This window comes from Astyanax mexicanus, chromosome 21 (assembly GCF_023375975.1).
Source record: "Astyanax mexicanus isolate ESR-SI-001 chromosome 21, AstMex3_surface, whole genome shotgun sequence".
Taxonomy (NCBI): domain Eukaryota; kingdom Metazoa; phylum Chordata; class Actinopteri; order Characiformes; family Acestrorhamphidae; genus Astyanax; species Astyanax mexicanus.
Window position 1 is genome coordinate 36,468,912 of NC_064428.1, and position 23,645 is coordinate 36,492,556.

The 23,645-nt window shown below is 40.3% G+C and overlaps 1 protein-coding gene across 1 annotated transcript in view; it reads left to right on the top strand.

The window, feature by feature from the left end:
• LOC103027453 (uncharacterized) overlaps positions 1-5,741 on the top strand; it is a 31,263-nt gene extending 25,522 nt beyond the window's left edge. The window contains exons 22-29 of the mRNA XM_049469494.1: positions 337-450; positions 1,393-1,628; positions 1,743-1,904; positions 2,797-3,006; positions 3,719-3,951; positions 5,009-5,075; positions 5,173-5,448; positions 5,543-5,741. Of these exons, the coding sequence (XP_049325451.1) occupies positions 337-450; positions 1,393-1,628; positions 1,743-1,904; positions 2,797-3,006; positions 3,719-3,951; positions 5,009-5,075; positions 5,173-5,448; positions 5,543-5,602 (1,358 nt within the window). The 3' untranslated portion in view covers positions 5,603-5,741. The remainder of the gene's footprint in view (positions 1-336; positions 451-1,392; positions 1,629-1,742; positions 1,905-2,796; positions 3,007-3,718; positions 3,952-5,008; positions 5,076-5,172; positions 5,449-5,542) is intronic.
• The last annotated feature ends 17,904 nt before the right edge of the window (positions 5,742-23,645 follow it).

A 23,645-nucleotide genomic window follows, 5' to 3' on the forward strand; every position in this document is an offset into this window, starting at 1 on the left:
AGATACTAGGGTTTAAAATATTTCTCTCAACTCAAGCTTTTTACTCTTTAAGTAAAAGTGAATATATAAAAAAGTACTGATTTCAAAACTATTTAAAGTATAAAAGTAAAATTAATGTAAGGAGAAAAAATCAAGCCATTAAGAACAAAACCTATGCCCAAGAGTCCTATAGTGCACTACAGTAAAGTATAAATAACCTACATTTCTACTTATGTATTATTACAAAGTATTTATATTTCATTACTTTACACCTCTGGATTGAAGTACAGAAACTGAAATTGATATGAACAGTGAAATACGTTGTGTTGACCGATTGTGTTGGTTTCTGTTTATCAGAGGCGGAGGTCTTTGTGGTTGGACCGAATGCCTCCTTAACAGAAATCCCTCGACTCAACACGAGCAACGCTTATCTGGATATTGATCTGATTGGGATTTCACAGATTAATAATGGTACAGTAGAACCTTCTTTATTTATCTTACCGTATTCTTCACACTATAAGGTGCACAGGATTATAAGGTGAATTATGCTAAACTAGTAAGGAACAGGGGTGTTGTTTAATTATTAAAGTAAAATGAGTGCTGGATGTGAATCTACACAGATTCCTCTCCTGAAAACTGTTTATTGGGGTGAGTAAAGCTATTCCGTTTATTTACAGTATGCTTAGATCTCCAGATTTCCACTAAGGCTGGGTGCAGCAGCATTAGCAGCTTACCGCCAGTGCTAATGCTGCCTGACTACGCTAAACTGTGAACCCTGAGTTTACCGGTAAGCCAGGGTGATATAAACTAGCATTTTGTTCCACGTACCTTTTTTTAATGTGGTAAACAAGTGGGCTACAGTCCAATATACTTGACTTGCAAAAGCGATAGCGTTTAGTGCCGATAATATTCACCTTTGAAAGATGACAAAAGATAAGCACTTAGCGTGGTTAGGGGCTTATGCTAATGCTGCCCCATCAGTGCTAGCTTGGGTAAGCAGCAGGCTACAGGCCGATACTACTCACCTCTGAAAGACAGTGAAAGAGCAAGCACTTAGCATGGTTGGTGGCTAATGCTAATGCTGCCCTAGCAGTGCTAGCTAAAGTTAGGAGCAGACTACAGGCCAATAATACTTACGTCTGAACGAAAAAAGAGCTGGCACTTAGCACGGTTAGCGGCTAATGCTAATACTGCTCCAGCCTTGGTGCTGGAGAAACTTCACTGAATCTCCTGTATAACTCTGAACTTCCTTCTTTGTACCTGACTGGTAAAATTCACATTTTTATACATAAGGTGCACCAGATTATAGGGCGAACTGATCGTTTTTGAGGAAAATTTAACTATTTTATTACCATTTCACCCCGAAACTACCAACCCATATTGTTTCTCATGTGTTTATATTGTGTATTATAGGATATGCCGCTGTGGCCTTCATAAGCTACACCTACTTATCCAACCTTCTGAACCCCAGCATCTTCAACAAACCCGAGGGCAAAGACAAAAACATCGTATCTAACGTGGTTTCAGTCGTACTGTACAACATCACCATCGAAAAGCTGCCCAGATCCTTCAACATCACCCTGAATCAAACCCAATCCAATCCAATCAGATCAGATTTACTGTCAAATCATACGAGTACAGGTGTACAGGTGAGAGAAAAACAGAGAAGCAGAGAAGAATATTTACACACATAGAGAAATAAAATAGAAAATATACAATTTACTTAAACAATAAACATTTCATCTGCTTCATGCTCCTTTCAGGAAGTGAATCCTGAAGGTACTCTGTCCTGTATGAACTGGCAAGGCACTAAATGGGTGCAAGATGTTTGCGAAGTCATTTCCATCAACAGCTCTCACACTGTGTGCTCCTGTGATCAGCCGGGAACCTTCGCCCTCATCATGCAAATCAATTGCTCTTCAAAGGTGAGAGTGTGGAACAGGTATGGGTGATAAAAAACAATATACTGTAAGATTATTTTCAAAAAGGGGTGTATTACCATGTTTTACAGACTATAAGGCACAAAGTATTATAAGGTGCACTATCAATGAACGTCTGTCTATTTTCTGGTCTATTTTCATAAATAAGGCGCACCGAATTACGAGGCGCATTTAAGCGACAATAGTAAGGAACAAGGACAAAGGTGTTTGCTATATTTCTCTTCTAATTAGTTAAATGAGTGCTGGATGTTAATCTATACAGATTTTTCTACTGAAAACTGTTTATTTGGGTGAGTAAAGTGCTTTTGTTTACTGACAGTATTTAAACGTGGTTAGCAGCAGCACTTAGCGCTAGTAAATTCCACCCGATAGCGCTCTCTCTAAATGTATACCTCTGAATGGTGAAAGAGCTAGCACTGCGGTTAGCAGCTAATGCTAATGCTGCTGCACCCAGCCTTAGTGCTGGAGAAACTTTACTGAAAACTCACTCTTATAAGTGGCTTTACTGCTCCTAAATATCTAACTCCTTTATTTTTTTTAGTTTGCTAAATCATGATTTTCTTCCTAGTTAGGATGACTTTAGAAATGATCTACGACGCAGAACATTTTAAAATAGTAACTGGTACTGTATGTTGGTCCCTCATCTGCTATTTACTTGTTTAAGTTATTTAAGTTTTTACAAAAGGGTCTTGTTCTATTGGCAGATTGTTTTATTAGTCGAAGAATATTGTTTCAAACTTTAGAAAATTACCGCCAGTAATTCTATGTACTTTCAGTTAGTAAAAGTAAAAAATAATGCAGGAGAAATGTGTTAAAATTGCTTTTAATGATGCTACAATTAAATTTTTTCTTTTTTTTTCTCATTTTGACATGTCAGGTCCCCAGTAGCTATCTGTACATGTTTAACCTGGTGGCCGTGGCCGTCGGGCTGGGGTTCCTCGGCTTGACCCTGCTGACCTTCGCTGTTTGCCGTCATCACCTGAAGACCAACAGTGTGGCTCAGGCTAACCTGACCCTCAGCCTCCTGCTGGCTCAGCTCCTGTTCCTGCTCTCCCAGAAATTCCTACGCAAAATACGAGCCTTTCTGGTGAGTGTTCCAATTACCAGCTACATGAATAGGAATATTTCAAATCTGTATTTTACTTACATTTTAATTACATTCAGTAGAATTATTATGCAAAGCAATCGATATAATGAAAAATTTAAATCATTGATATGTACTCACAATTGAGGCATAATAACTAAAATTTTAGTCTAATTAACTCAAGTTCAGAAAGCATTCATTTAAAATCATAAGGCAACTGGTTAATTCAACATATTTAAGCTTACAATGTGAATATCTATAAAAAAAGTAAACTGGAATCAAAACAAAAGAAGAAAAAAATTACATTCTTATTTTATTATTTTTATCATTAGAAATATTGCGCGAATTAGTTTTTAATTTGTAATAAGTTGATGTTTTGAGTTATGCTAACTTTTCATTAGTTTTCATTGCCCATTTCTTACATTTTTTAAGGCAACCGTTTTCCTCAATTTTAGTAGAAAAAAAAAAGTAGAAATTCTTACTTTAAAAAAGGAAAAGAAACAAATGAATACACAGATGTCCAAATACTTTTAACCCATAACGTAAAAGCTCTCATACAAGCTATGTGTTACGAGTTAATCTGAATTATCTACACAATATTACACTTTATAAAGATATTATAGAGATAGCAGATACAGTAGCAAACCCGTTTTTACAGCTTCTTCATGTACTTCTCTACGATCCTCTAATTTTCCGTCTCTGTCTCGTTGTCCAGTGGGCGTGTAAAGTTCTGTCGGGTGTTCTGCACTACCTCTTCCTGTCTGCGTTTGTCTGGATGCTCATCGATGCGGTTCTGCTCTTCATATCGGCGAAGAACCTCAGCAAGATCAGATCCAGTAAGGAGGAGGTTCTGGGCTGGAAATGGCTGACTGTGATTGGATACGTTATTCCACTGGTTCTGGTGGGAGTGTCCGCTGGGGTCGTGCCAGAAGGATACGGCTCTGAACAGTAAGTATTGGAAAGGGGTGTGGTTTTAACAGTTGGGGGTGGGGTTTAGGCTAGAAGGTTTTTTGGCTAAAAAGTGGTAAGGTGATCAACAGGGGGTTCTGCAGCACCTTCAGCACCCTTACTTCCAATGATTATTCTTGGGGTCCAAGGACCTGTTGGCGAATTAAATTCAGTGTTTCACAGTGTTTCTATTATTGACTGGTTGGTGTAGCGCAGTGCATAACACCACTACCTGCTAGTAAGCTACCACATCATGTGGGAGACTGGGGTTCAATTCCAATTCTGGGTGACTACAGAATGCTGCTCTACACCAATAGGAGTCCTTGGGGAAGACTGTAATTGGAATAACCTTGTAAGTCACTTTGGATAAAACGGTCAGCTAAATGCTGTAAATATCTTTGGGATAATACACAGTATCAGTTGAGAAACTCATCTACTGTCTCTCACCACGTCTGATTGGTAGATTGCTTTGTGTGAAACTGACCAATGAACACTCAGAAAAACACTGAAGACTTCATTGTAGATATGCGGAATGACTTTAAATGCAGCATTTCAATTAAAAAGTACAGTTCTTCCAAAGTTTGGTAAAGTTTATTTGACAGATTTATATATTTAAAGTAATATTCTGATGAAAACACAATATAATGCAAATGTGCAGTGCCAATATATTTCTGTTGATTTTAAATGAGAATGAAATGTGTTGTATGTTCTAAGCTGCGCGAACCAACCAGATGCTTGCAGATGTAAATTAATACTTAAGTTTTGATAACAAATAATAGCCAATGCTCTAAACTATAGTAAAATGGCATAACCAATAGTGTGGTAATATAATACAGAAAGAACTGGTCAGTAGAGAAAGACAGGAGTTGGACATATCTTACTAAATGAAACTGACTTAAATGTTTAAGGGGTAAAGAGACACAGGTGAGAAAGATTAGTACTCAGGAGACTGAGAGCAGTGGAAGAGGCAGCTGGCATGACAGTATGATGTATGGTCAATTTTGTCGAAGATTAAAAATGTATACCTGTGTGACGAATGGTATATTTCTTTTTTCAGATGCTGGATTAAGATGGACAGAGGCTTCTTCTGGAGTTTTTTGGGTCCTGTGTGTGTTATACTCGCTGTAAGTATTTATTGATATTTCTTTCAGGTTTAAAAAGTGATCTCTGCGTTTACACAAGTGCAGTTTTAGCTGTTCTGTTCTGAATTTATTTCTCCAGTGCAACCTGATTCTCTTTGTTGCCATCGTCATCATGGTGATCTTCACCCTGAAGAGCCTGAAGAGCGAGATCCTACAGAGGAAAAATACTCTGGCTGATAAGAAGGTCATTCAGAGTGTGATGCTTAAAACCATGGCTCAGTTCTTCATCCTCGGTTGCCCCTGGATTCTGGGTTTCTTCACCTGCAACAGTGAAGTTCTGGAGTTCCTCTTCCTGTTCTTCAACTCCCAGCAGGGAACCTTCATCTTCCTCATCCACTGCATCCTCAACAAAGATGTCAGTCTGTTAAGTGTTCTTAAACTTAAGCTTAAGTCTCATCTACACTGCAAAAAATATATAATTATTAATGATCATTATTATCCTCTTCCAGGTCAGAGAGCAGTGCAAGAAATGGTCAAGAGCTTTTTGCCCAGGTAAAAAGAATTCCTGAGGCCACTTGAGATGTTCCAGATGAGACCAAAAAAGCTAAACATGTACATACTGTAATCACAAAATAACAGTTGTCATGATATTTTCCTCTATAACTTTAAAATATTTCATTTTTACAGTTAACTTTCCTTCTCAACGCAAAAAAAAAACATTTTGTATTTTATACTGTAAACAAATAAAAATTAAAATGATAGAATCCAGTCTATCAGTAGTTCAGTTATTTTGTGTAATACATGGTGGGTAAAAAACGCAGGGATTCCTTTTGTTTTAGAAATATAAAAAAGGAACTGAAATGAAGGGGGAAATTATGAATAAAGGAAGAGGGGCCTATTTTTTAGACTATGTCCAGAGCATGGCTGCCATCTTAAAAAAGTGTCTTTGGAAATCCATCATTATTTATTGGAGTGTTTAAACTGTGACTGTGCATTTTTTAAATAATTCAGAGCCTTATTCTAACATTCTGACTCTTGATTTGTCAGCCTATTGTCTTACTCTTATGTCATGGGGAAATCTGGCAAGCAGTCACAGTACATCCCAATAAGTGAGGATGCAGAAAAGGAGATGCCAAAATACCCTGACCTGACCTTTCTTGACCTGGCTTGGTCTAGACTGTCTTGGCTTGGGTTGGTCCAGTTTGCCTTGACTTGATTTGGATGATTGACCTGGATTGACCTAGACATCTTGGCTTGGGTTCACCCAGTTTGACCTGACTTGCTTTGGCCCGACTTGACTTTAGTGGACTTGGATTGACCTAGAGGGCTTGGCTTGGGTTGGTCCAATTTGCCTTGACTGGATTTGGATTGAACCAGATGTCTTGGCTTGGGTTCAACCAGTTTGACCTAGCATGACTTGGCTTGGCATGACTTGAAATGATTTGGCCAGACTTGACTTGACTTGATCTAGACATCTCGGCTTGTGTTCGACAAGTTTGACTTGCCTTGGTTTGGCCCAGCTTTACTTGACTTGACCTGACCTAGGCTGTTAGTGCTTGGATTCGACCAGATTGACTTGACTTTCCTTAGTTTGACCCAACTTGACTTGGGTTGATTTGGCCGAACTTGATTTGATTTTGCTTGGCTTGACTTGGTTTGACTTGATTTGATTTGGCCCAACTTGACTTGACTTGACTTTGTTTGGCCCAACTTGACCTGACTTGTTCCTTGGTTTTGCCAGTAGGTGAATTGGTTGGGTGCAGTGCAGGTGAAATGGATTCAGCAATAGCAGTTTTTTTTTTTTTTTTTTAATACTATACATTTTTCCCATTTTCTCCCCAATTTACACAGCCAATTACCCAACCCACTCATTGGGACTCCCCCTATCACTAGTAATGCCCCAACACAAGAGGAGGGTGAAGACTAGCACACGCCTCCTCCGATACATGTGAAATCAGCCACCGCTTCTTTTCAAGCTGCTGCTGATGCAGCATTGCTGAGTAGCATCACAGCGCTAACGCTCAGAGGAAAGCGCAGCGGCTCTGTTCTGATACATCAGCTCACAGACGCCCTGTGCTGTGGACATCACCCTAGGAGTTATGTGGGGAGAGAGCGCCATCTACCCACCCAGAGGGAGCAGGGCCAAAAGTGCCGGCAGCTTGATGGCAAAGCTGCATGATCATGCATTGTTTTTGTGCATTACTATAAGTTTTTGTGATATATGAGTAAATAAATAACTGCAATAGTAGAGATTATTACTTTCAAGATGCCAATGCATGAGACCCTGTAAAAGATGCTCTCTCTCAGTGACCTAGATTGTTGTTAAGGTTGCAAATGTGTCGGTTGAAGCTGTTGTTAGCTGGAAAACAGATGTTTGTCCTCTGGAGAAATTCACTCGCATCCAAATACTGAAATGAATGCAGGGTCTGTGAGAGAGTGGCTTAGTGCTGATGGACTGTCATCGTTAATGATGCTAGAGAAGTCAGATGGACACCCCTTCTGAGGAATCCATTCACCCAGTGCTGACGCAGATATGCAAATACACTCACACAGCAAGTCTAGCCACTGTAGAGACGTATTGCCAATAGAATAGGACACTCTGGAGCAGATAAACAAACATGAACCTAGTGGCACCATTCCTAAGGGCGGATCCATTCATCAGAAACCAAACAGCACATTCAAAGGTGTTTTATGCAAAGAAGTACTGTCCTACTGTCCTCAGACCAGCCTTGAAATGCAAATGAATTACCATTTCTAGGATTATACCTGCAAACACAGTCCACACATCACTCACATTCATCAACCTGACCTCTTCTCGATGGACATGAGATCAACACATCCCTACAAAAATGAATAAAATCACCAAGTATCTTTTTACAGGTGAGAAACACTCTTTTATTCTCTACATTATTTATGTTCTGTAATAGCAGTTTGAATGGTATTAAGTTATATTCATAATAAGTTGGTTATTTGTGGGAATAGCATGTTGCATTTTAAAATGCAGTTCTTATATATAAGGCCTGAGGCGTTATGTTTATTGTTGAAAAAATGTTATGGGACCATTTTGGAACTATATAACACAAAGTAATGTAATTAAACCATCTACAAAAAAATTACACCAATCTAAAGTACACTATGGTCATCTAGCAAATGGGTTCCACTGTGTAAATATAAAGCAAATGACAATTTTTAACCCTCTACTTCAGTTGTAGCCATTGTACTGTTACTCTGCCTAAGTGTCCCAAGCCCAGAAAAAGGAGGAGGGTTAAACATAAAACATCAGTTCTACCATATTTATTGTGTTTTTCACAAACTTGTTTCTCTCCCACGACATTATTCCTTTACAGCTTTAAAAACACATATTATGCAAATTAGGTGATTACATAATTTAGCGACTTTTAGGACAGCCAATAACTACTTCCCTTACTGAGGAGTTGGCAATAATATTTAAAGTCTTTCACATCTCTGAGGATTTTTTTTCCCCCACTCTTCTTTAAATATTTATTTTTTTATTTTGTCCAGCATATTTAAGTTCTTTTTAGCACAGAAATGTATTATTATTAACTTCCTGCATTTTATATTTCATTCCAATTTAAATTTGATTGATGATCTAAAACAATTAAGAGAGACATAAAAAATTGGGCAAAAATTTCACTGAAGATATTAAATAATTTTCATGTAATAGTGAAGAAGTAAACTCAGTAAACCACTTGCTTGAAAATGTTTTATATGTTTCCTCTAGGGGTCACTGTATTCACACTAGTACTGCCTGTAGTACTAATTACAGCAGAACCCAATGCAGATCCCAGTGCTGATCCTACTACAGATCCTACTGCAACTCTTACTACAGATCCCAATGCAAATCCTACTACAGATCCCAATGCAAATCCTACTACAGATCACAATGCTGATCCTACTATAGATCCCAATGCAAATCCTACTACAGATCCCAATGCAAATCCTACTACAGATCCCAATGCAAATCCCACTACAGATCCCAATGCAAATCCTACTACAGATCCCAATGCAAATCCTACTACAGATCCCAATGCAAATCCTACTACAGATCCCAATGCAAATCCCACTACAGATCCCAATGCAAATCCTACTACAGATCCCAATGCAAATCCTACTACAGATCCCAATGCAAATCCTACTACAGATCCCAATGCAAATCCCACTACAGATCCCAATGCAAATCCCACTACAGATCCCAATGCAAATCCTACTACAGATCACAATGCTGATCCTACTATAGATCCCAATGCAAATCCTACTACAGATCCCAATGCAAATCCTACTACAGATCCCAATGCAAATCCCACTACAGATCCCAATGCAAATCCTACTACAGATCCCAATGCAAATCCTACTACAGATCCCAATGCAAATCCTACTACAGATCCCAATGCAAATCCCACTACAGATCCCAATGCAAATCCTACTACAGATCCCAATGCAAATCCTACTACAGATCCCAATGCAAATCCTACTACAGATCCCAATGCAAATCCCACTACAGATCCCAATGCAAATCCCACTACAGATCCCAATGCAAATCCTACTACAGATCACAATGCTGATCCTACTATAGATCCCAATGCAAATCCTACTACAGATCCCAATGCAAATCCTACTACAGATCCCAATGCAAATCCCACTACAGATCCCAATGCAAATCCTACTACAGATCCCAATGCAAATCCTACTACAGATCCCAATGCAAATCCTACTACAGATCCCAATGCAAATCCCACTACAGATCCCAATGCAAATCCTACTACAGATCCCAATGCAAATCCTACTACAGATCCTACTGCAACTCTTACTACAGATCCCAATGCAAATCCCACTACAGATCCCAATGCAAATCCTACTACAGATCCCAATGCAAATCCTACTACAGATCCCAATGCAAATCCTACTACAGATCCCAATGCAAATCCCACTACAGATCCCAATGCAAATCCTACTACATATCACAATGCTGATCCTACTATAGATCCCAATGCAAATCCTACTACAGATCCTACTGCAACTCTTACTACAGATCTCAATGCAAATCCCACTACAGATCCCAATGCAAATCCTACTACAGATCCCAATGCAAATCCTACTACAGATCCCAATGCAAATCCTACTACAGATCCCAATGCAATTCCCACTACAGATCCCAATGCAAATCCTACTACAGATCACAATGCTGATCCTACTATAGATCCCAATGCAAATCCTACTACAGATCACAATGCAAATCCTACTACAGATCCCAATGCAAATCCCACTACAGATCCCAATGCAAATCCCACTACAGATCCCAATGCAAATCCTACTACAGATCCCAATGCAAATCCTACTACAGATCCCAATGCAAATCCTACTACAGATCCCAATGCAAATCCTACTACAGATCCCAATGCAAATCCTACTACAGATCCCAATGCAAATCCCACTACAGATCCCAATGCAAATCCTACTACAGATCACAATGCTGATCCTACTATAGATCCCAATGCAAATCCTACTACAGATCCCAATGCAAATCCTACTACAGATCCCAATGCAAATCCCACTACAGATCCCAATGCAAATCCTACTACAGATCACAATGCTGATCCTACTATAGATCCCAATGCAAATCCTACTACAGATCCCAATGCAAATCCTACTACAGATCCCAATGCAAATCCCACTACAGATCCCAATGCAAATCCTACTACAGATCCCAATGCAAATCCTACTACAGATCCCAATGCAAATCCTACTATAGATCCCAATGCTGATCCTACTACAGATCCCAATGCAAATCCTACTGCAGATCCCAATGCAAATCCTACTACAGATCCCAATGTAAATCCCACTACAGATCCCACTGCAAATCCTACTACAGATCACAATGCTGATCCTACTATAGATCCCAATGCAAATCCTACTACAGATCCCAATGCAAATCCTACTACAGATCCCAATGCAAATCCTAATACAGATCCCAATGCAAATCCTACTACAGATCCCAATGCAAATACTACTACAGATCCCAATGCTAATCCTACTACAGATCCCAATGCAAATCCTACTATAGATCCCAATGCTGATCCTACTACAGACCCCAATACAAATCCTACTGCAGATCCCAATGCAAATCCTACTACAGATCCCAATGCTGATCCTACTATAGATCCCAATGCAAATCCTACTACAGATCCCAATGCAAATCCTACTACAGATCCTACTGCAGAACCTAATGCTGATCCGACTACAGGTCCTATTGCAACCCCTAGTACAGATCCCAATGCAAATCCTGCTACAGATCCCAATGCAAATCCTACTATAGATACCAAAGCAAACCCTACTACAGATCCAAATGCAAATCCCACTACAGATCCCAATGCAAATCCTACTACAGATCCCAATGCAAATCCTACTACAGATCCCAATGCTAATCCTACTACAGATCCCAATGCAAATCCTACTATAGATCCCAATGCTGATCCTACTACAGATCCCAATGCAAATCCTACTGCAGATCCCAATGCAAATCCTACTACAGATCCCAATGTAAATCCCACTACAGATCCAAATGCAAATCCTACTACAGATCCAAATGCAAATCCTACTACAGATCCCAATGCAAATCCTACTACAGATCCCAATGCAAATCATAATACAGATCCCAATGCAAATCCTACTACAGATCCCAATGCAAATACTACTACAGATCCCAATGCTAATCCTACTACAGATCCCAATGCAAATCCTACTATAGATCCCAATGCTGATCCTACTACAGATCCCAATACAAATCCTACTGCAGATCCCAATGCAAATCCTACTACAGATCCCAATGCTGATCCTACTATAGATCCCAATGCAAATCCTACTACAGATCCCAATGCAAATCCTACTACAGATCCTACTGCAGAACCTAATGCTGATCCGACTACAGGTCCTATTGCAACTCCTAGTACAGATCCCAATGCAAATCCTGCTACAGATCCCAATGCAAATCCTACTACAGATACCAAAGCAAACCCTACTACAGATCCAAATGCAAATCCTACTACAGATCCCAATGCAAATCCTACTACAGATCCCAATGCAAATCCTACTACAGATCCCAATGCAAATCCTAATACAGATCCCAATGCTGATCCTACTACAGATCCAAATGCAAATCCTACTACAGATCCTACTGCAGATCCCAATGCTGATCCTACTGCAGGTCCCAATTCAAATCCTACTGCAAATCCTACTGAAAATCCCAATGCTGATCCTACTACAGATCCCAATGTAAATCCTACTACAGATCCCAATGCAAATCCTACTACAGTTCCCAATGCTGATCCTACTACAGATCCCAATGTAAATCCTACTACAGATCCCAATGCAAATCCTACTACAGATCCCAATGCTAATCCTAATACAGATCCAAATGCAAATCCTACTACAGATCCCAATGCTAATCCCACTAAAGATCCCAATGCAAATCCTACTGCAGATCCAAATGTTGATCCGACTGCAGGTGCTATTGCAACTCCTAGTACAGATCCCAATGCAAATCCTACAACAGATCCTACTGCAGATCCCAATGCTGATCCTACTGCAGGTCCCAATGCAAATCCTTCTGCAAATCCCTATGCAAATCCTACTGAAAATCCCAAAGCAAATCCTAGTACAGATCCCAATGCTGATCCTACTACAGATCCCAATGCAAATCCAATTACAGATACCAATGCAAATCCTACTACTGATCCCAATGCAAATCCTACTACAGATCCCAATCCAAGTCCTACTGCAGGTCCCAAAGCAAATCCTACTGCAGACCCCAATGCAAATCCTACTGCAGATTCCAATGCAAATCCTACTGCAGGTCCCAATGCAAATCCTACTGCAGATCCAAGTGCAAATTCTTCTACTGATCCCAATGCAAATTATACTGCAGGTTCCGATGCGAATCCTACTGCAGGTCCTGATGCAAATCCTACTGCAGATCCCAATCCAAGTCCTACTGCAGGTCCCAAAGCAAATCCTACTGCAGGTTCCGATGCAAATCCTACTGCAGGTCCCAATGTAAATCCTACTGCAGATCCCAATGCAAATCCTACTACAGATCCCAATGCAAATCCTACTACAGATCCCAATGCAAATCCTGCTACAGATCCCAATGCTGATCCTACTATAGATCCCAATGCAAATCCTACTACAGATCTCAATGCAAATCCTACTACAGATCCCAATGCAAATCCTACTACAGATCCCAATGCAAATCCTACTAAAGATCCCAATGCTGATCCTACTACAGATCCCAATGCAAATCCCACTACAGATCCTACTGCAGATTCCAATGCAGATCCGACTGCAGGTGCTATTGCAACTCCTAATACAGAACCCAATGCTGATCCTACTACAGATCCCAATGCAAATCCTACTACAGATCCTACTGCAGATCCCAACGCTGATCCTACTGCAGGTCCCAATGCAAATCCTTCTGCAAATCCCAATGCAAATGCTACTGAAAATCCCAATGCGAATCCTACTACAGATCCCAATGCTGATCCTAATACAAATCCCAATGCAAATCCTATTACAGATCCCAATGCAAATCCTACTACTGATCCCAATGCAAATCCTACTGCAGGTCCCAATGCAAATCCTACTGCAGATCCCAGTCAAAGTCCTACTGCAGGTCCCAAATCAAATACTGCTGCAGACCCCAATGCAAATCCTACTGCAGATTCCAATGCAAATCCTACTGCAGGTCCCAATGCAAATCCTACTGCAGGTCCCAATGCAAATCCTACTGCAGATCCCAATGCAAATCCTACTACTGATCCTACTCCAGATCCCAAAGCAAATCCGACTAAAGATCCTACTGCAGATCCCAAAGCAAATCATACTGCAGACCCCAATGCAAATCCTACTGCAGAACCCAATGCAAATCCTACTGCAGACCCCAATGCAAATCCTACTGCAGACCCCAATGCAAATCCTACTGCAGATCCCAATGCAAATCCTACTACTGATCTCAATGCAAATCCTACTGCAGGTTCCCATGCAAATCCTACTGCAGGTCCCAATGCAAATCCTACTGCAGATCCCAATCCAAATCCTACTGCAAACCCCAATGCAAATCATACTGCAGACCCCAATGCAAATTCTACTGCAGAACCCAATGCAAATCCTACTGCACATCCCAATGCAAATCCTACTGCACATCCCAATGCAAATCCTACTGCAGATCCCAATGTAAATCCTACTGCAGACCCCAATGCAAATCCTACTGCAGACCCCAATGCAAATCTTACTGCAGGTCCCAATGCAGATCCTACTGCAGATCCTACTGCAGATCCCAATGCAAATCCTATTGCAGATCCTGCTGAAAATCTCAATGCAAATCCTTCTGCGGATCCCAATGCAAATCCTATTGCATATCCTACTGAAAATCCCAGTGCAAATCCTACGGCAGATCCCAATGCAAATCCTACTGCAGATCCCAATGCAAATCCTACTTCAGATCCCAATGCAAATCCTACTGCAGATCCCAATGCAAATCCTACTGCAGAACTCAAAGCAAATCCTACTATAGGTCCCAAAGCAAATCCTACTGCAGATCCAAAAGTAAATCCTTCTTCAGATCCCAATGCAAATCCAACTACAGATCCCAATGCAGATCCTAGTACATATCCTACTGCAGATCTGAATGCAGATCCTACTACAGGCCCCAAAGCAAATTCTACTGCAGATCCCAAAGTTAATCCTACTGCAGATCCCAATGCAAATCCAACTACAGATCCCAATGCAGATCCTAGTACAGATCCTACTACAGATCCCAATGCAAATCCTACTACAGATCCCAATGAAAATCCTACTGCAGATCCCAATGCAAATCCTACTGCAGGTTCCAATGCAAATGCTTCTGCAGGTCCCAATGCAAATCCTACTGCAGATCCCAATCCAAGTCCTACTGCAGGTCCCAAAGCAAATCCTACTGCAGACCCCAATGCAAATCCTACTGCAGATCCTAATGAAAATCCTAATGCAGATCCCAATGCAAATCCTACTGCAGATCCCAATCCAAGTCCTACTGCAGGTCCCAATGCAAATCCTACTGCAGACCCCAATGCAAATCCTACTGCAGTTCCTAATGAAAATCCTAATGCATATCCTACTGCAGATCCCAATGCAAATCCTACTGCAGATCCCAATGCAAATCCTACTGCAGATCACAATGCAAATCCTACTGCAGGTTCCAATGCAAATCCTACTGCAGATCCCAATGCAAATCCTACTGTAGATCCCAGTGCAAATCGTCCTGCAGGTTCCAATGCAAATCCTACTGCAGATTCCAATCCAAGTCCTACTTCAGGTCCCAATGAAAATCCTACCGCAGGTCCCAATGCAAATCCCAATGCATATCCTACTTCAGGTCCCAATGCAAATCCTACTGCAGATCCCAAAGCAAAGCCTACTACTGATCCTACTGCAGATCCCAATGCAAATCCTACTGCAGATCCCAATGGAAATCCTATTGCAGGCCCCATTGCAAATCCTACTGCAGATCCCAAAGCAAAGCCTACTACAGATCCTGCTGCAGATCCCAAAGCAAATCCTAATGCAGATTCCAAAGCAAATCCTACTACAGATCCTACTGCAGATCCCAATGCAAATCCTACTGCAGATCCCAATGGAAATCCTACTGCAGGCCCCATTGCAAATCCTACTGCAGATCCCAAAGCAAATCCTACTACAGATCCTACTACAAATACCAAAGCAAAGCCTACTACAGATCCCAATGCAAATCATACTACAAATCCTACTGCAGATCCCAAAGCAAAGCCAACTACTGATCCTACTGCAGATCCCAAAGCAAATCCTACTACAGATCCTTCTGCAGATCCCAATGTAAATCCCACTGCAGATCCCAATGCAAATCCTACTGCAGGTCCCAATGCACATCCTACTGCACAATACAATGCAAATCCTACTGCAGACCTCAATGCAAATCCTACTGAAGAGCCCAATGCAAATTCTACTGCAGACCCAAATGCAAATTCTACTGCAGGTCCCAATGCAAATCCTAGTACAGATCCTAATGCAAACCCCAATGCAAATCCTACTGCAGGTCCCAATACAAATCCTACTACAGACCCCAATGCAAATCCTACTGCAGACCCCAATGCAAATCCTACTGCAGACCCAAATGCAAATTCTACTGCAGGTCCAAATGCAAATCCCAATGCAAATCCTACTGCAGACCCTACTGAAAATCCCAATGCAAATCCTACTGCAGATCCAAAGGCAAATCCTACTGCAGATCCCAATGCAAATCCTACTACAGAACCCAATGCAGATCCCAATGCAAATCCTACTACAGAACCCAATGCAAATCCTACTGCAGATCCCAATGCAAATCCTACTGCAGATCCCAATGAAAATCCAACTATAGATCCCAATGCAGATCCTAGTACAGATCCTACTGCATATCCCAATGCAAATCCTACTACAGATCCCAATGCAAATCCTACTGCAGATCCCGATGCAAATCCTACTGCAGAACCCAATGCAGATCCCAATGCAAATCCTACTACAGAACCCAATGCAAATCCTACTGCAGATCCCAATGCAAGTCCTACTGCAGATCCCAATGAAAATCCAACTACAGATCCTAATGCAGATCCTAGTACAGATCCTACTGCATATCCCAATGCAAATCCTACTGCAGATCCCGAAGCAAATCCTACTGCAGGTTCCGATGCAAATCCTACTGCAGGTCCCAATGCAAATCCTACTGCAGATCCCAATGCAAATCCTACTGCAGATCCCAATGCAAGTCCTACTGCAGATCCCAATGTAAATCCTACTGCAGATCCCAATGCAAATCCTAGTGCAGACTCCAATGCAAATCCTACTGCAGGTCCCAATGCAAATCCTACTGCAGATTCCAATCCAAGTCCTACTGCAGGTCCCAATGCAAATCCTACCTCAGGTCCCAATGCAAATCCTAATTCAGGTCACAATGCAAATCCTACTGCAGATCCCAAATCAAAGCCTACTACAGATCCTAATGCAGATCCCAATGCAAATCCTACTGCAGGCCCCAATGCAAATCCTACTGCAGATCCCAAAGCAAATTCTACTACAGATCCTACTACAAATCCCAAAGCAAAGCCTACTACAGATCCTACTGCAGATCCCAAAGCAAATCATACTACAAATCCTTCTGCAGATCCCAAAGCAAAACCAACTACTGATCCTACTGCAGATCCCAAAGCAAATTCTACTACAGATCCTACTGCAGATCCCAAAGCAAATCATACTGCAGATCCCAATGCCGTTCCTATTACAGATCCCAATGCAGATCCTACTGCAGATCTCAATGCAAACACTACTGCAGATCCCAATGCAGGTCCTACTGATAATCCCATTGTTAATCCTACTGCAGATCCCAGTAAAGATACCAATACAGATCTCAATGCAGATCCTACTGCTGATCCCAATACAGATCTCAATGCAGATCCTAATGAAGATTCCAATGCAGATCCCAATGCAAATCCTACTACAGAGCCCAATAAAAATACCAATGCAGATTACAACGCATATCCTTCTGCAGTTCCCAATGTAGATTCTACTGCAGATCCCAATAAAGATCCCAATGAAGATCCTACTGCAGATCCCAATGAAGATCCTACTGCAGATCCCAATGCAAATCGTTACTGTAAGTAAAGACTACAGCCACAATTAAATTAAGTCTAAAGACTAAAAACAGACAACTTAAAAAATGTATTTTTAAACAGAGAGAAAAAGGTGTTTGTTGTTGCTAGGTTACATGTGCTCATTGCTAAGATTTATAAGGTGTTGGTTTCTATGCTAATTGGCTAGTTACCAAACTGTTGTTAGGAGTTGCTAAAGATGTTGGTTGCTTAGGGGTTGCTAAGCGTTGCTATGGTAATGGATATAATGGATTTGATGTGTTGCTATACTGTCACTAAGCTGTTGGTTACTGTAGGTTTTGCTAGGAAGTGGCATAAGATGATGCTCTGATGTGTCTCTTGGTTGCTAAGTGGTTGCTAGTTGGCTTTAAGGCTGCTGCATTTTATACGTTGTTTTAAATGTTTGTCTAAATGTTGGAATCCAAAAGAAGGCAAGGTGATTGGCTAATTATCTCTTTATCTCTTTTAACTAAAAAACAGAGTCACCTATCGTTCTTCATTTAAGAAACTTGAGTTATGGTTAGCTGATTGTCTGAATCAGGTGCCCAATGCCTCGCTGTCCCTTGTTTCTGTTAATCTTTATATAAAGTTAATATTTTAATCTTGACTATACTACTGAATTATTTACATTTTACAAAAAATCTCTTCTGCTCAGTTAATGTGTTTAGTTGATGTTATGACCTAGTCTAGGGTCTAGGGTCACTTTACCCAAAGACTAATGTATACTGTAGCAAAAACTAAAGCAACAAACAGAATGCAGAATGGAGATGCTGGGTTGGTCTAAACAGGAAGTTGTTCCAGGTCAGGAAAGGGGAGGAGCCCTGAACGTCTCTCTCAGGTCAGGTCTCCTCTTCTCCTTTTATAGAGTGTGCCCCTCGTGGCCAATCATGGTAATGCAACATAGGGCACACAAGGAAAAAACAATATGACCAGGTGTCGTAACAGTTGAGTAGCGTTGCCTCCAAATATCCCAGTACAATTCACCCCAAAAAACAGTTGCTACGTCTGATTAGAGAGACAGGGATCGATGCACACACAAAATCCTTAATTCTGCCTTCATAACAATAAATGAATAAACAGTGGATTGATTGGCATTATCATGAGAAACAAACATTCTTAAATAACAGTATTAACCAATAATAGCAGAATTAGTTGTGGCATAACAACAGTATCCCAAGGTAGACATACTTAGCATTAGCTTAGCCTTATCTGCTAACTGTTGCTAATGGAAAGCAGCAACACTCCATCATTATAGGACTATAGTTCTGTTTCCTCTAAATTTGTTTATCATTGAGGTCAATATTTATCAACATGTACAATTACATTACCCATAATTACCCATAGGACATGAACACAATGTAACTCACTAGGAAAAACATGCTTTTACTTCAAAGTACACTAAAACAGGAAGACACTGATAAATCTTAACTGTGGACGCACAAAAGAAGAAAAATATCTATTAACACAATAGTTTCCCAACAGCTTCTCTCTCTGGTCTTTCCATCCACTGGACTAAAGTATTACTAATATTGGTCACATGACGATAAAGAGTTTTCTGACGTGTCCTACTTTTGTCTTTTTAGGAGCATATTTAAATCTGTTATAAAAGTGATTTTTATACTTATTCAGGGTAGTCTGTTTTTATACTACTGTAAATTATTTTAAAATGTTTTTTATGTTCAGACACGACTAAAGGGAACTCTAGAGGAGCTCAGTGTGTTTTTCCATTCTTCTACTATGGAACTTATTACACTGCCTGCATTGATTTTACTGAAGCTACACCATGGAGCAGCACTGATCACCAGTATAACAACACATATAAACGATGGTGCAGCACGACTGAGGACTATACCAGAGATGGGAAATGGGGAGAATGCCCTGATTATGGTAGTATTCATCAAATCTCACATATAATAACTTTATTCTTGTTTATAAATCTGTTTGTGTTGTTATTTAATATTCATATGTTTACTTCTCTGGTTTTCAGATGTTTGTAAGGATTATGAGGGTTTACTACCTGGTAGATGGGTTGGCTCCACCTCTTTTGCTTTTGCGACACTGTGGTACTCTGGAACTGAGGAGGGGTGGTACGAATGCTATGCTTCTGAAAACTTTCAGCCAATCTCCTACTGCTTAAATAAGGGTAGTAGGGATGACAGTGGAGGTTCTGCAGATCTTTATCTGTATGCATGTGACACAGTGATGGAAAGTGTACGGACTGCAAGCTGTTACGGATGGATCCTAAACTACCTAGTTCCAAACTCTGGTGAGTTGCAGCACATTTGTAGCATTGCAGTAAGATTTTGATTGGTTGATCAGGTGTGGGAATCCAAGGCTTTCATCTGAGCATGTTTTGTTAACGCAAATTAATTATGTCAACAAGTTTGACCCTAACTTATGCCGTCATGTGCCCCGCCCAACGCACAGATTATTTTATGGAGGGGTTCGCTTGTGGTGAGAACATGATCTGGTCTGGATCCGACCCAGATAATAAATATACTGCTTTTTAATTGAGCTAAACTGCTGATAAGGAGTTTACACACTAAGAGCATGGTCTGTGCTGCATTCACTTGCACAGCTGTAAATATCCCAGTACAGTTCACCAAAAAAAAAAACATCGGGTTAGAGACAGGGATAGATGCACACACAAAATCCTCAATTGTGCTTCTTTAAAAATAAATGAAAAAACAGTGAAAAAAAGCAATGAAAAAATAGATTGGCATTATCATGAGAAACAAACATATATTCTTAAATAACAGCATTAACCAATAATAGCAGAATTATTTGTGGCATAACAACTAGTCGCAACACTCCGTTTATTACATCTGTGCTGCATGTCCCATTGAAAACACTGTGTTTAAAAGCACAGCAGCAGATTTTCTGTGTTCAGTGTAAAAGCAGCTTCACACTGCGCAGATACACACACTGGAACACAGAATCTTCACACTATATTTACTTTCTTTCTCCCACACCAGACAGCTCTGACCAATCAGAGGAGACAATGTGCTCACGTGATTTATTGGTGTGCATTCTGCTGCATTTAGGTTTCTGCCTGTGTGAAAACAAACCAAACAGAGGGAGAAATGCTCCAAATAAACAAACTCATCAACTGATCCTAATAACACCACTAGTTTTTTAAACACTAGTTACAATATATTTTGGTATATGTGTACACTGTATATATGTATCTCCCATAGTAATGGGCCCATACTAGAACTGCATGTACTATTCTGTTTTTTTTTTTACCCTATATTGTTCTATATTCTGATGGAAACAGATATCATGCTTATTATCATGTTATTGTATTTAATTAATGTCTTAATTCATAGGATTTATTTAATTTATAGTTTTTTTCTTTCCACAGGTGATTCCTCATGTAGTGATGGAGCTTTCTGTAAGGAGAATCAATGCACTGCTTCTCCTGATATCTGTTGGTGTTATTCTACAGTCTCCATGCCAACATATGCATGTTCAGGTGATGACTTTATTAATCAAAATTAATCAAAAATTAAAATGTTATTCTTTAGGTTTATTCAGAAATAATTAGAAATGTTACCAAAAACTGTGCTGCATGATATGATGCAATACTCATGTCTGTTTGGATTTGTTGGATCTATTTCTCTACCTATATGCAGCTTTGATTAGGGATTACTGTAGCAATGCTGGTAATAAATAATTATATAAACACATAAATAAATCAAATAGTAGAAAAAACTCAGGGATACGTTTAATAGTGAAAGTAAGAGCTTTTCCATTTGTACAATGCAAAGCAAACAGATGCCTTTTTATGCATTTCACTGGATGTTTTGGTGAGGTTGACTGGATGTTTTGGTGAGGTTGGTTGGATGTTTAGATGAGGTTGACTGGATGTGTTGGTGAGGTTGGTTGGATGATTTGGTGAGGTTGGTTGGATGTTTTGGTGAGGTTGGTTGGATGATTTGGTGAGGTTGGTTGGATGTTTTGGTGAGGTTGGTTGGATGATTTGGTGAGGTTTGTTGGATGTTTAGATGAGGTTGACTGGATGTTTTGGTGAGGTTGGTTGGATATTTTGTTGAGGTTGGTTGGATGATTTGGTGAGGTTGGCTGGATGTTTTGGTGAGGTTGGTTGGATGTTTTGGTGAGGTTGGTTGGATGATTTGGTGAGGTTGGCTGGATGTTTTGTTGAGGTTGGTTGGATGTTTTGGTGAGGTTGGTTGGATGATTTGGTGAGGTTGGTTGGATGATTTGGTGAGGTTGGTTGGATGTTTAGATGAGGTTGACTGGATGTGTTGGTGAGGTTGGTTGGATGATTTGGTGAGGTTGACTGGATGTTTTGGTGAGGTTGGTTGGATGATTTGGTGAGGTTGGTTGGATGTTTTGGTGAGGTTGGTTGGATGATTTGGTGAGGTTGGCTGGATGTTTTGTTGAGGTTGGCTGGATGTTTTGGTGAGGTTGGTTGGATGTTTTGGTGAGGGTGACTGGAGGTTTTGTTGAGGTTGGCTGGATGTTTTGATTAGGTTGGCTGGATGTTTTGGTGAGGTAGACTAGATGTTGTTTAGTTGAGGTTGGCTGGATGTTTTGATGAGGTTGGCTGGATGTTTTGGTGAGGTTGACTGGATGTTTTGGTGAGGGTGACTGGATGTTTTTTTGAGGTTGGTTGGATGTTTTGATTAGGTTGGCTGGATGTTTTGGTGAGGTAGACTAGATGTTGTTTAGTTGAGGTTGGCTGGATGTTTTGATGAGGTTGGCTGGATGTTTTGGTGAGGTTGACTGGATGTTTTGGTGAGGGTGACTGGATGTTTTGTTGAGGTTGGTTGGATGTTTTGATTAGGTTGGCTGGATGTTTTGGTGAGGTTGACTAGATGTTTTGATGAGGTTGTCTGGATGCTTTGGTGAGGTTGGTTGGATGTTTTGGTGAGGTTGGTTGGATGTTTTGGTGAGGTTGGTTGGATGTTTTGTTGAGGTTGGTTGGATGTTTTGATGAGGTTGGTTGGATGATTTGGTGAGGTTGGTTTGATTTTTTGGTGAGGTTGGTTGGATGTTTTGTTGAGGTTGGTTGGATGTTTTGGTGAGGGTGGTTGGATGTTTTGTTGAGGTTGGTTTGATTTTTTGGTGAGGTTGGTTGGATGATTTGGTGAGGTTGGTTGGATGATTTGGTGAGGGTGGTTGGATGTTTTGTTGAGGGTGGTTGGATGTTTTGGTGAGGTTGGTTGGATGATTTGGTGAGGGTGGTTGGATGTTTTGGTGAGGTTGGTTGGATGTTTTGGTGAGGTTGGTTGGATGATTTGGTGAGGTTGGTTTGATGTTTTGGTGAGGTTGGTTGGATGTTTTGGTGAGGTTGGTTGGATGATTTGGTGAGGGTGGTTGGATGTTTTGTTGAGGTTGGTTTGATTTTTTGGTGAGGTTGGTTGGATGTTTTGTTGAGGTTGGTTGGATGTTTTGGTGAGGGTGGTTGGATGTTTTGGTGAGGTTGGTTGGATGTTTTGTTGAGGTTGCAAAAAATAGTGGAAAGTACTGGCTGGCAGCACTTTACATTATTGATCTTATTGTATTACAACACTTAATACTTGTGTACTTTAATATGCAGACAGTGATCTGAACAGTGAATTATTTTGTAATATTAGAATATTTTATGTTTTATTACTGGATCATATTGATCTTAGCAGCAGCTACTTGATCTAATAACCACTTTATTTTTGAACATTTCAGGGTTTTCTGCTGAGTCTTTGGTGAGATACCACAGCATCTCAGAATTGGGGAATTACTGGATCTTTGACATGATAATGTCTACAGCTGCATCTAACATTCCCCTCAACACCACTGGTCCACAACCCAACATCACCATACAACTCATAGTGAGTGAGGGTTTTTAGTAATTATATAATATACAATATATTATATAACTTCATAGTTAAAGAATTAT